The sequence below is a fragment of the Delphinapterus leucas genome, chromosome 21 (assembly GCF_059928025.1).
Source record: "Delphinapterus leucas isolate spDelLeu-1000000601 "Yukka" chromosome 21, BTC_Dleu_Yukka2, whole genome shotgun sequence".
NCBI classification, from domain to species: Eukaryota; Metazoa; Chordata; class Mammalia; order Artiodactyla; family Monodontidae; genus Delphinapterus; species Delphinapterus leucas.
In genome coordinates, this window is record NC_143149.1 from 30,518,228 (window position 1) to 30,530,675 (window position 12,448).

A 12,448-nucleotide genomic window follows, 5' to 3' on the forward strand; every position below is an offset into this window, starting at 1 on the left:
TTAGATTTTTTGGCACTTCTAGATTGATAGTTTCTTTTCCAATTGCCAAGCCGGTAGAAGTGCAGACCAGAGAGACGTGAGCTACAATAAGGAAATACTTCTCAGGAGTGGCATGCATCACTTTTGCCCTCATTGCATTGGCCAAAGTGAATCACCTGCCTTTAAAAGAAGGGTTCCTGAGTTAGGAGAGAACTGAATATTGGTAAATACAGATAATACCTGTTGCAGAGGATAGTATAAAAACTAAGCGGAGAGGAAATTCATATTCTTGAAATAATTTGATATTAGAAAAATATGGAAAAATACTTGATATTTGTTAAGTTGATGATAAACAGAAACATTAAAATGGATAAGTAAATTCACAAACTGTTGAAAAGGCAAATAAGTAGGTAGAAAGTGTAATTAAGCAAAAAGGAAGAAAACATGGTGTGAAAAGGGTTAAGATGGTATAACTGTGTCCTTGGGGGAGATTAAAACAAACAAACAAATGCAAATTTCATGATTTCTCCATTGGAGATAAGAATTTAAATCAAATCATCTCATTGTACACTTTAAAGTTAACACAATCTTATATGTCAATTATATTTCAAAAAACTGGAAATAAAAAGAATTTGAATGGGTCAGTTGTCAGTGTTAAGTATAGATAGTTTTAAAGGAGAGTTTTAAAAAATGTTTCAGGAAGATATAATTCATAAGCTAATACAATTCTAGGATGTAGAAAAAACAAGCAACTTAATTTTAGGTAGTGCTTTAATATTTAGTAAGCAACATTCATTTGCTCAGTTATGACAAAGGATGCATGCATGCACATATGACCAACAGGCCCATCGTTCTGAAAGCTACAAACTTCTAAACAAAATATTATATTAATTTTGGTAGTATATTAATAGAATGTAATGTTTTGATCAAACAGTATAATGATGGTTTAATATTAAGTAAAGTATTAATGAAATGTATTCCATCAGTAGGTCAAAAGACAAAAGTCATTATCATTTTGGGTATGCTTCAAAAAGGCTTTGGATAAAAATTCAACTTCATTTTTAACAAAAGTTTTATAAGTAGGAAGATTTATAAGTAGGTGTTTCTCAATATGATCTAGAATACTCATCTTAAACTGAACACCACTTAATGGTGAAATATTTGAGATTTTCCAGTGAAAACTCAGGAGCAAAGCTCACATTCCTGATATCACCATTGTTTTTTAATATTGTCCTGGCATTTTTAAGCAGTTAGAAATAGAAAGAGCTTATTGGAATAAAGAAGCATGAGTAACATGAGTTAACGTGGTGATATCAGAGGATGTAACCTAACACAGTATCCATGATCACTTCAACAGTGAACCTTTTATTAAAGATTTTTCCCTCTTTATGCATATATTTTTTGGTTTGTGATTATATGTATTATTTTAGAAATAAGTATATTTTGAAATAACATTTAAAAAATTTATGATTCAATTTTTATAAATAATGCTACAAGTGCATTAAACATTATTTAAATATTTTAAATGTTATCAAATATTTTTATTTATCTCATATAGATAAAGTTATACATTTAATTAATTTATTTAAATAAATTATTATTTATTCACATACAAATGTAAATATGCATTTCCTGGATTTCAGTTGGAATGTAGCCCTCTGGCTAGTTTAGTATATAGCATATTATAGATATAAAGGCTATGTGGTATATTAATGGTATCCACTATTTTTTTAATAATAATTTATCTTTTTCAGTTTGATTACATGGGCTCTGATGTAAAAATTGTAACACAGAAGGTTATTCAGATCATTGGCTTTGTTAACACTGTAAGTATTTTAAAACTACTTTTTAAATATATTCTGTAAGATTATAGGTAATATGTATTGATATATATAGTATTTTGCTGTGCTGTTGAAGAGTTTCCACATTCAAAATATTGAATTAAAAAAAAATTTTTTTAAATATTGAATTAAAAAAAATATTGAATTAAATGTCTTAAATATACCTTTACAAAAATTTAATATAATGTTCAAATTTATTTTTAAAATTTTATTTATTTTCTCCATTTAGATGCTTACCCAGTTAAAACTGACTGTTAGAATATCTTCCATAGAGATTTGGTCAAACAAAAACAAAATTTCTACTACAAGACATCCTAATCATATATTATATAGACTTTTAGAATGGAAGTACGAATTTCTCTCCCAACCTCATCATACTGCATACTTATTTGCGTGAGTATAGTATTTCATATTTGTATAAAGAAATAACCCAAAATGATTTTATATGTTAATTATGAAAAACAAGCATTTACTTAATGTATACTGAGTTCTGTAAATTTGGTAGACACCATGGGATGGGAAAAAAATGTAGGTTAACCTCTTTGTCCTCAAGTAGCTAATGTGAGGTAAGACTTAAAATCGTTTATCAAATGACATAAAATTACCTGAAAGAAGTAAAATTACATAAAAGTTTTGAAATAACTAAAGGAGGTTAATTATGAGTGATACAATTTTTTGATGTCTCTTGGCTAGTAAACTTTTACTACATATTATCTCTACATTCTTGTGTCTGATCTGATTATCATTAATAATACCACTGAAATGTAATTATGAGGAAAATTGTTATTTTTTTAGCTTCCAGAAAAGTCCTACTTTTATGGGAGCCACACATCCTGCAAAAATATGTGATAAGAATTTTGCTGGAGGAGTTGCTTTGGTATGTAATTACTATCAAATTTGCTCTCATTATTTTCATGTTTCAAAATTTCCTAAATATTTTAAAGCAAGAATATATATATATTACTTAGTTTATTCTTCCTTTAATAGTATTTTTATTACTAATTAAGAGTATAAAAATTAAACTGTATATAATTGCTTTAAAAATCAGAATATTTATAAAGTCAACTGATCATAATTTCATATTGTTTTAAAAAACATTTGGCCTTTGTAAGTCTGTTTAATTGTTTTGAGCAGTGGTATGTTTGCATCAATAGTTATTATATAATCAGTATGATTCTGATGTTAATTATTAAACATATTTTCCTCAAAATTAAACAATAAAAATAAATATCAAAATATTAAATAAATATCAAATAAAAAATAAATATCAAAAAAATAAAATCAGTATTTTCCTCAAAATTAGTAATTGGTATACATTCATGTACTTTTTGTTAAGTGACGTTCATTGTATTATTGTTTCAAGGTAACTTTTATTATTGCATTCAATTCTTTATTATGTTTGCAAGGAGCAGACTGTTGTAGGAAGGAACAGCTATCAAATATTCATAATCTACTGTTTTCTGGAAAATGGGAATGAGCTTTTTCTACAGTTATGTTCTTTTTACAACAAGCTATATAAAAAGTAGCAAGGGGAGCGAACTTGACAGTGCTTCAGAAAAATAAGGCTACACTATGATTTTTATACTGACCCATTTGTATATTTAGTTGACTTTTTAGTAGCATGTACAGTGATTCAAATTGTCATTGACAGATTAGACAGAATTAAAATCTGTACTGGTGTGTACTTGCTACCATTAGTATAAAAGACATATTGATTGATTAGATAAATCTAAAACCATTTCTAGGGGTTATTTGTCACCATGGCTAAAGAAGAATCAGATGTTCCCTAGGAATTTGTTTTATTCTCAGTCCTTGCTGTCGGTCCCCTTTCAGCCAAAGCCTCAGGAAAGACTGTCACCAATTGTCCAGGTCTTTGTCACTATTGTGAATCCTCCTGAAAACAATGTTTCTTTGCTGAGAACTAATGATTAGATCATGTGTGTGTGGAGGAAATAAAGCAGATGATAGGAATTATTGAATATAAGTGGTTAGTATGTGTTGTCCTGGTGCCATTCTTCAGACTTTAAGTTTGATTGGAATTTTTGTAATAAAAATTTGTAAAGGAAAAATATATGAGTTAAGGAAGAATGCTATAAAAAGCCAGTATAAAATTAAAATACAAATATCAATATAAAAATACATTTTTTGTTTATTCCAACAACAAAGTGTATGAAGATGAAATTTTAAAATGATAGACACCAATCATAATATTCTAAAAAATTTTTTTTAGGTTAAGAATCAATTCCTTGAATATAGTAGCTTTGTTAAATATTTTGAAATCAGGTAGTTAAAGCTATCCAACTTTGTGCTTTGTCAATACTATGTATGTCTATATATAACTTTGCATTTTCATATAGATTTTAGAATCAGGTTGTCTAGTTCTACACATACACAAAAGCTTACTTAGGTTTTGATTGGGATGGTGTGTAATTGATGAATCAATTAGGGGAGAGAGCTTCCCTGGTGGTGCAGTGGTTGAGAGTCCGCCTGCTGATGCAGGGCACATGGGTTCGTGCCCCGGTCTGGGAAGATTCCACATGCCGCAGAGCGGCTGGGCCCGTGAGCCATGGCCGCTGAGCCTGTGCGTCCGGAGCCTGTGCTCCGCAACGGGAGAGGCCACAACAGTGAGAGGCTCGCGTACGGCCAAAAAAAAAAAAAAAAAAAAAAAAAAAATTGGGGGAGAATTGATATCTTAATAATGTTGGATCTTCCAGTCCACCAACATGATTTACCTCTCCATTAATTCAGGTCTTTTAAAAATTCTCTGTGAAAGTTTAATACATATACTGCTAAAATTATTCTTAGGTATTTTATATGCTCTTATGCTATTGCAACTGGTCTTGATCATTTAAGTTCATCTTCCAGTTTTTCACTGCTAGTGTATATCAATATATGGCCAGTTTTTATATATTTTTGTAAATATCCAGTAACCTTGCTGAACTTACATTATGAGATTGTTGATCTAAAACAAATAGACTGCCAGATTTCTGCAGAAATGATGGGTTTACTCAGAATCAGCAGAGAATTATGATTCGGGGTCTGCAACCATGTTGAGCCAGGTGCAGATCCTTTCATGGCAAGGGAAACAACACTTTTATAAAGGGGAAAAAGAAAGTTGAAGGGAGCTATAGTAAACAAAGGGTCCATGGCTTTTTATTGGCTGAGTCCTTGCCAGGAAAGAAGAAGAGAAGTCTTTCTTTTTCCTGTTGGGTTCTGCTCTCCTCCAGGCTGTGAGAGTTCCCCTTCTGGTAGCCCAACTCTAATTGAGGTTTCTGTTTATTATTTTTTACAAGACCCACTCTTTTTTCCAGTTTTACTGAGATACAACTGATACATAACATTGTGTAAGTTTAAGGTGTACAATGTAATGATTTGATATATGTATATATTGCAGAATGATTGCCACAATAAGGTTATATGTATATGTATATATTTGATAATCATCTCACATGGTTACCATTTGTGTGTGTGTTGAGAAACTTTAAGACCTACTCTTTTAGCAGCTTTCAAATATTCAATACAGTATTGTTAACTATAGTTACATTGTATCCCCAGGTTAGAAATTTGTACCATTTGACCACTTTGACTCATTCCCACCCCCAGCTCTCGCCCTGGCAACCACCAATCTGTTCTCTGTTTCTGTGAGTTCAGTTGTTTTAGATTCCACCTACTGAGATCATGTAGTATTTGTCTTTCTCTGTCTGACTTATTTCACTTAGAGTAATGCCCTCTGACTTCATCCATGTTGTGTCAAATGACAGGATTTCCTTCTTTTTTTTATGACTGAATAATATTCATATATACATGATTATTAAACACACACATCTCACAGTTTATCTGCTTGTTAGTCCGTGGACACTTAGGTTGTTTCCATATCTTGGCTGTTGTGAATAATCTGCAGTGAACATGGGGTGCAAAGACCTATTTGAGACAGTGATTTCATTTCCTCAGATATATACTTAGAAGTGGAATTGCTGATTCATATGATAATTCTATATTTAACTTTTCTCAGGAAACTCCACACTGTTTTCTATAGTGGTTTTACCGATTTACATTCCCACCAACAGTGCACATGGGTTCCAGTCTCTCCACATCCTTGCCAGCATTTGTTATCTTTTTGATGATAGCCATTCTAACAGGTGTGAGGTGATCTCACTTGTGGTTTTGATTTGCATTTCTCTGATGATTAGTGATGTTGAGCACCTTTTCATGTACCTGTTGGCCATTTGAATATCCTCTTTGGAGAAATGTCTATTTAGGTCCTCTGACCATTTCTTAATGAGATAATTTAGTTTTTGCTAGTGAGTTATATGACTTCTTAATATACTTTGGATATTAATCTCTTATCATATATATAGTTTGTAAATATTTTCTCCCATTCTGTAGTTGCCTTTTCATTTTGATCAGTTCTTTTGCTGTGCAGAACCCTTATATTGCTGTAGTCCCACTTGTTTATTTTTGCCTTTGTTTGTGGTTTTGTTGTCATAATTATAAAATCATTGCTAAGACCAATGTCAAGGAGATTTCTCACTGTTTTCTTCCAAGAATTTTATGATTTCACTTCTTACATATAGGTGTTTAGTCCATGTTGAGTTAATTTTTGTGAATAGTGTAATACAAGGGTCCAGTTCATTATTTACGTGTGAATATCCAGTTTTCCCAACACTTGCTTTTATGCCAGGACCATACTTTTTGATTACTATAGCCTTTTAATATAGGTTGAAAACAGGAACTGCGGTGCTTCCAGCTTTGTTTTTCTTTCTCAGGATTGCTTTGGCCGCTTGGAGTCTTTTGTGGTTTCATACAAATTTTAAGATTGTTTTCTGTATTTTTATGAAAAAATGTCATTAGAATTTTGAGAGGGATTGCATTGAATCTACAGATGGCTTTGGGTAATATGCATATTTTAACAGTATTAATTTTTCCAGTCCGTGGGATATCTTTCCATTTATTTGTGTCCTTTTCAATTTCTTTCTTTCTTTCTCTCTTTCTTTCTTTCTCTCTTTCTCTCTTTCTCTTTCTTTCTTTCTTCTTTCTTTCTTTCTTTCTCTCTCTCTCTCTTTCTTCCTCCCTCCCTCCCTCCCTTCCTTCCTTCCTTCTTTTCTTTCTTTCTTTTCTTTCTTTCTTTCCCTCACGGCTCGTGGGATCTTAGTTTCCTGACCAGGGATCGAACCCAGGCCGCCTGTAGTGGAAGCTCAGAGTCCTAACCACTGGACCACCAGAGAATTCCCTTTTTCACTTTCTTTCATCACAGTCTTATAGTTTTCTTTGTGCAAATCATTTTGTTGTTTTATTGCTGTTGTAAATGGGATTGATTTATTTCGTTATATTCTGTTAATTCATTGTTAATATATCAAAACACAATATATCAATTTGTAGGTTGGTATTGTATTGTGAAACTTTATTGAATTTGTTTATTCTAATAGTTTTTTTGTGAAGTCTTTAGGATTTTCTCCATAAAAGATTATGTCATCAGCAAACAGAAATAATTTTACTTCTTCCTTTCTTATTTGATTGCCTTTTATATCCTTTTCTTTCCTGGTTGCTCTGGCTAACTATGTTGAATAGGAATGGTGAGAGTGGCCACCCTTGTCTTGATCTTTATCTTAGAGAAAAGATTTACCTTTCACCTTTGAGTATAATGTTAGCCATAGGTTTGTTGTATATGATCTTTATTATGTTGAGGTACATTCCTTCTATTCCCAATGTTTATCATGAAGGAATGTTGAAATTTGTCAGATGCTTTTTTGGCATCTTTTGAGATGATCATATGATTCTCTTCTTTCATTCTATTCATGTGGTGCCTCATATTCATTTATTTTTATATGTTGAACCATTTTTGCATTGCTGGGATGCATCCCACTTGACCTTGGTATATGATCCTTTTAACATGCTTGAATTTGGTTTGCTAGTAGTTTGTTGATAATTTTTGCATTTGTATTCATTAAGGATATTGGCCTATAGTTTTCTTTCCTCGTAGTGTCCTTATCTGGCTCTGGTATTAGGGTAGTAATAGACTCTTAAAATGAGTTTGGGGGTGTTATGTCATCTTCAGTTTTTTGGAAGATTTTGAGAAGGATTAGCATTAATTATTCATTAAATGTTTGGTAGAATTAACCAGTGAAACAGTCTGGTCCTGGGCTTTTCTTTTTTGCGGAGGGCGTTTGCTTACTGATTCAACTCATTAGTGGTCTGTTCAGATTTTCGAGTTATACAGGATTCATTATTGGTAGATTGTATGTTTCTAAGAAGTTACTCATTTCTTCTGGGTTATCCAGTTTGTTGGTGTTTGATCATAGTAGTTTCTTATGATTACTCGTAATTTTGTATTATAAGCTGTAATTCTCCTCTTGCATTTATAATTTTATTTACTTGAGTTCTCTTTAGCTAAAGTTTGGCAATTTTGTTTATCTTTTCAAAGAAAAAATTGTTAATTTAAAAATTTTTTAATTGATTTCCTATTCTCTATCTCAGTTATTTCTGTGGTAATCTTAATATGTTTTTGCTAATTCTGGGCTTGGTTTGTTCTTTCTTCTACTTCCTTGAACAGTAAAATTAGGTTATTCAAGATCTTTCTCTTTTTTAAAAAATTAATTTTTATTGGAGTATAGTTGATTTACAGTCTTGTGTTTCTGCTGTACAGCAATGTGAATCAGCTACACATGTACGTGTATCCACTCTTTTTTAGATTCTGTTCCCATATAGGCCATTACAGAGTATTGAGTAGAGTTCCCTGTGTTATACAGTAGGTCCTTATTAGTTATATATTCTATATATAGTAGTGTGTATATGCCAAGCACATATTCCTAGTTTGTCACACCCCCCTCTCCTGCTTGGTAACCATAAGCTTCTTTTCTACATCTGTGACTCTCTTTCTGTTTTATAAACAAGTTAATTTGTACCATTTTTTTAGATTCCACATATAAGTGATATCATGTGGTATTTGTCTTTCTCTGTCTGACTTACTTCACTTAGTATGACAATCTCTAGGTCCATCCATGTCATTACAAATGGCATTATTTCATCCTTTTTATGGCTGAGTAGTATTTAGTTGTATATATGTACCAAATGTTCTTTATCCATTCCTCTGTCAATGGACATTTAGGTTGTTTCCATGTCCTGGCTATTGTAAATAGTGTTGCAATGAACATCAGAGTGCATGTATCTTTTCGAATTATGGTTTTCTCTGGATAGATACCTAGGATTGGGATTGCTGGGTAGCTCTCTCTCTCTTTTTTTTTTTTTTTAAGGAACTTCCATACTCTTCTCCTTAGTGGTTTTACCAATTTGTATTCCCACCAACAATGTAGGAGGGTTCCCTTTTCTCTAAACCCTCTCCTGCATTTACTGTTTGTAGACTTTTTAATGATGGCCATTCTGACTGGTGTGAAGTGATACCTCTTTGCAGTTTTGATTTGCATTTCTCTAATAATTTGCAATGTTGAGCGTCTCCTCATGTGCCTGTTGTGCCTGTATGTCTTCTTTGGAGAACTGTCTACTTAGATCTTCTGCCCATTTTTTGATTGTGTTGCTTGTTTTTTTGATATTGAGCTGCCTGAGCCGTTTGTATATTTTGGAGATTAATCCCTTCTCGGTTGCTTCATTTGCAAATATTTTCTCTCATTCTGTGCATTGTCATTTAGTTTTGTATATGGTTTCCTTTGCTGTTCAAAAGCTTTTAAGTTTAATTAGGTCCCATATGTTTATTTTTGTTTTTATTTTCATTACCCCAGGAAGTGGATCAAAAAACATCTTGCTGCGATTTGTATCAGAGTGTGTTCTGCTTACGATTTCCTCCAAGAGTTTTATCGTATTTGTCCTTACATTTAGGTCTTTAACCCATTTTATTTTTGTGTATGATGTTAGGGAGTGTTCTAATTTCATTCTTTTACATGTAGCTGTGCAGTTTTCCCAGCACCACTTATTGAAGAGACTGTCTTTTCTCCATTGTATATTTTTGCCTCCTTTGTCATAGGTTAGGTGACCATAGGTGCATGAGTTTATCTGTGGACTTTCTATCCGGTTCCATTGGTCTATATTTCTGTTTTTGTAGCAGTATCATTACTATAGCTTTTTTTGTATAGTCTGAAGTCAGGGAGGCTGATTCCTCCAGCTCCATTTTTCTTTGTCAAGATTGCTTTGGCTATTCAGGGTCTTTTGTGTTTCCATACAAATTGTAAAATTTCTTATTCTAGTTCTGTGAAAAATGCCACTGGTAATTTGTCTAAGTTTCTCTGTGGTCTCCTTTCCACAGGCTGCAGGACCCTAGTTTCTCTTGCTTCTGGTGTCTGCCCCCTGTTGGGTGAGATTGGTCCAGGGGCTTTTGCAGGCTTCCTGGTGGGAGGGACTGTTGCCTGCCCTCTGGTGGGTGGAGCTGGGTCTTGTTTCTCTGATGGGCAGGACCATGTTAAGGGGTGTGTTTTGAGGTGGCTGTGAGCTCAGTACAACTTTAGGCAGCCTGTCTTCTGATGGGTGGAGCTGTGTTCCTGTCTTGATAGTTGTTTGGCCTGAGGCTTTCCAGCACTGGAGCCTGCAATTTGTTGCTGAAATGTGGACTTCCGAGAGAGCTCACGCCAGTCAGTATTCCCTGGGGCTTCCACTACCTGTGTCCTTGCCCTCACAGTGAACTATAGTTGACCTTGCCTCCCTTGGAGACCCTCCAAGACCCCTAGGTAGATGTAGCCCAGATTCCTATGGAGGTACTACTTTGTGCTGGGTCCCAGTGCACTTGAGACCTTGTGTGCCCCTTCCAAGAGTGGAGTCTCTCTTTCCCCCAGCCCTGTGGGACTCCTGCACTCAAGCCCTGCTGGCCTTCAAGGCTAAAGTCTCTGGTGGTTCTTCCACCAAATGCCAGACCCTCAGACTGTGTTGGAGGGCTATTTTACATGGGAACGTCCCTGTGTAGCCTGTGTGGATTTAATATTTTTTGGTGCGAGGGTTGTTTTTCATATAGATGCCTTCCATCTCTTTCCTCAGTGTATGCTGGTCATGTTCCCCTTTACAGGAGGTGTGACTGGTGTTGTGGTGACCAGAGCCTGCACTGGATATTGCTCAGGGCCTCCCCTTTGCTCTGTGGTTGCCACTGCCCTGGTAGGGCAGGGTCTGCTCCCTAGTTGTTGGAGTAGAGCCCCCAGATCTGCTTCTTAGCTGTGTTTCTGATCCATGATGTGAGGTAGGCAGGTTTGGAGCACTCCTGCTGGGAGGGAAGCCACTGAGTATTCCTCCTCTGGAGCTGTTCACCTGTGGGTGTGATCTGTTGTGTCACCTTTCACCCCTTGTGCGAGCTCACAAGTTACACTGTTGTTGGCACTGCTCTCAGCCCCACCTTAACTGTGGGTGTGCAGGCAGTTGGCCCTGGTGTCTCTCGGATGTTATTTTCACCAGGCCACCAGAGTAAATCCACTGAAGTCAGGCTCCAGGACTGCAGTAATCATGGATCTGGACCAGCTGTGGGTACTACGGGGACAGCTCAGATTCTGGCCTGCCCCAACCCCTGACGTGTACGTGCCCACAAAGCCTACAGCTGCTAAAGCTGGACCCGTCTTGGCCGCAGGAGCGCTCGTCCATTCAGATGTTCTGTAGGTACTGAGTTTGCAAAGCTGGTCACAGGAGAGTCAATTTGCAGTTTGCTCAGCTGCAAGGAGAGATTTCAGCTTTTCTTCCTTAGTTGCAGGAACCCCTGGGGTACAGCTGTGGTTTCAGCCCACCTCTATGTGTGGGCTACCCACAGGGGTCTGCTCCTGAGGCTGCCCTGGAGCACGCGAGTTCACCCAAGTGAGAAGGGGGCATGGAGGTGGCAGCGGCTGGGGTCGCAGGAGCCCTTGTGGGTTCCCTACAGGGACGGGGCCAGCAGCGATGGGATGTGCGGGGGAGCCAGTGGCTGCAGGTGTGAGAGAGCTGGCCCTGGCAGGGGCCCTTCCTAGTACCTGGGGAGTCAGGGCCAGCACGTGGGTAGTGAGGCTGCAATGGCGGCCCTGCCCCTTGTGAGTCACTCAACAATGGCGCTTTGCTTCCATGGCCGTTGGTGTTTTCTCCACAAGAATTACTGGGTGCAGACTTCCTCATTCCCACCGCTCAGGGTATTTACTCACAGCCGGAGCAGTGCCCTCCCCCGGTCTGCTCTCTAAACCCTATGTTCCAGCACCTATCCCCCATCTGCACCAGCGGACACGTGTCTCAGGCTGGCATGCGCAGGGCTGTGGCATGGACCATCTGTGTAGGTCTCACCCTGTCCTGCCTGCCACAGACTGGTTGCTGCACTCTCCTCCAGTGGCCCCCGAAGCTCCCCTTCTGTCCCAAGGATGTCCCTGCTGAGGGGCTTCCCTTGGATGTGAGAACCTCTCCTCTCCTTCAGCTCCCCTCACAGGGGTTCAGGTCCCATCCTGCTTCCTCTCCTCTTCCTTTTCCCTTCTTTCTTTCGTCCTACCCGGTTACACGGGGATCTTTCTTGTCTTTTTAGGTGTCCGAGGTCCTCTGCTAGTGTGCAGCCAGTGCTCTGTGAGAGTTGTTCCATTGGTAGATGTATTCTTGATGCATTTGCGGGGAGAGACAAATTCCACGTCCTACTGCTCCTCTACCATCTTGACTGTCTAGAGATCTTTATTTTTTCTTGATGTATGCATTTATTG

The 12,448-nt window shown here is 36.6% G+C and overlaps 1 protein-coding gene across 1 annotated transcript in view; it reads left to right on the plus strand.

The window, feature by feature from the left end:
* The window catches only part of LOC111173533 (disintegrin and metalloproteinase domain-containing protein 5-like), a 134,668-nt gene that overhangs the window by 25,375 nt on the left and 96,845 nt on the right, over positions 1-12,448 (plus strand). Inside the window, exons 8-10 of the mRNA XM_022571269.2 lie at positions 1,734-1,805; positions 2,050-2,213; positions 2,616-2,697. Of these exons, the coding sequence (XP_022426977.2) occupies positions 1,734-1,805; positions 2,050-2,213; positions 2,616-2,697 (318 nt within the window). The remainder of the gene's footprint in view (positions 1-1,733; positions 1,806-2,049; positions 2,214-2,615; positions 2,698-12,448) is intronic.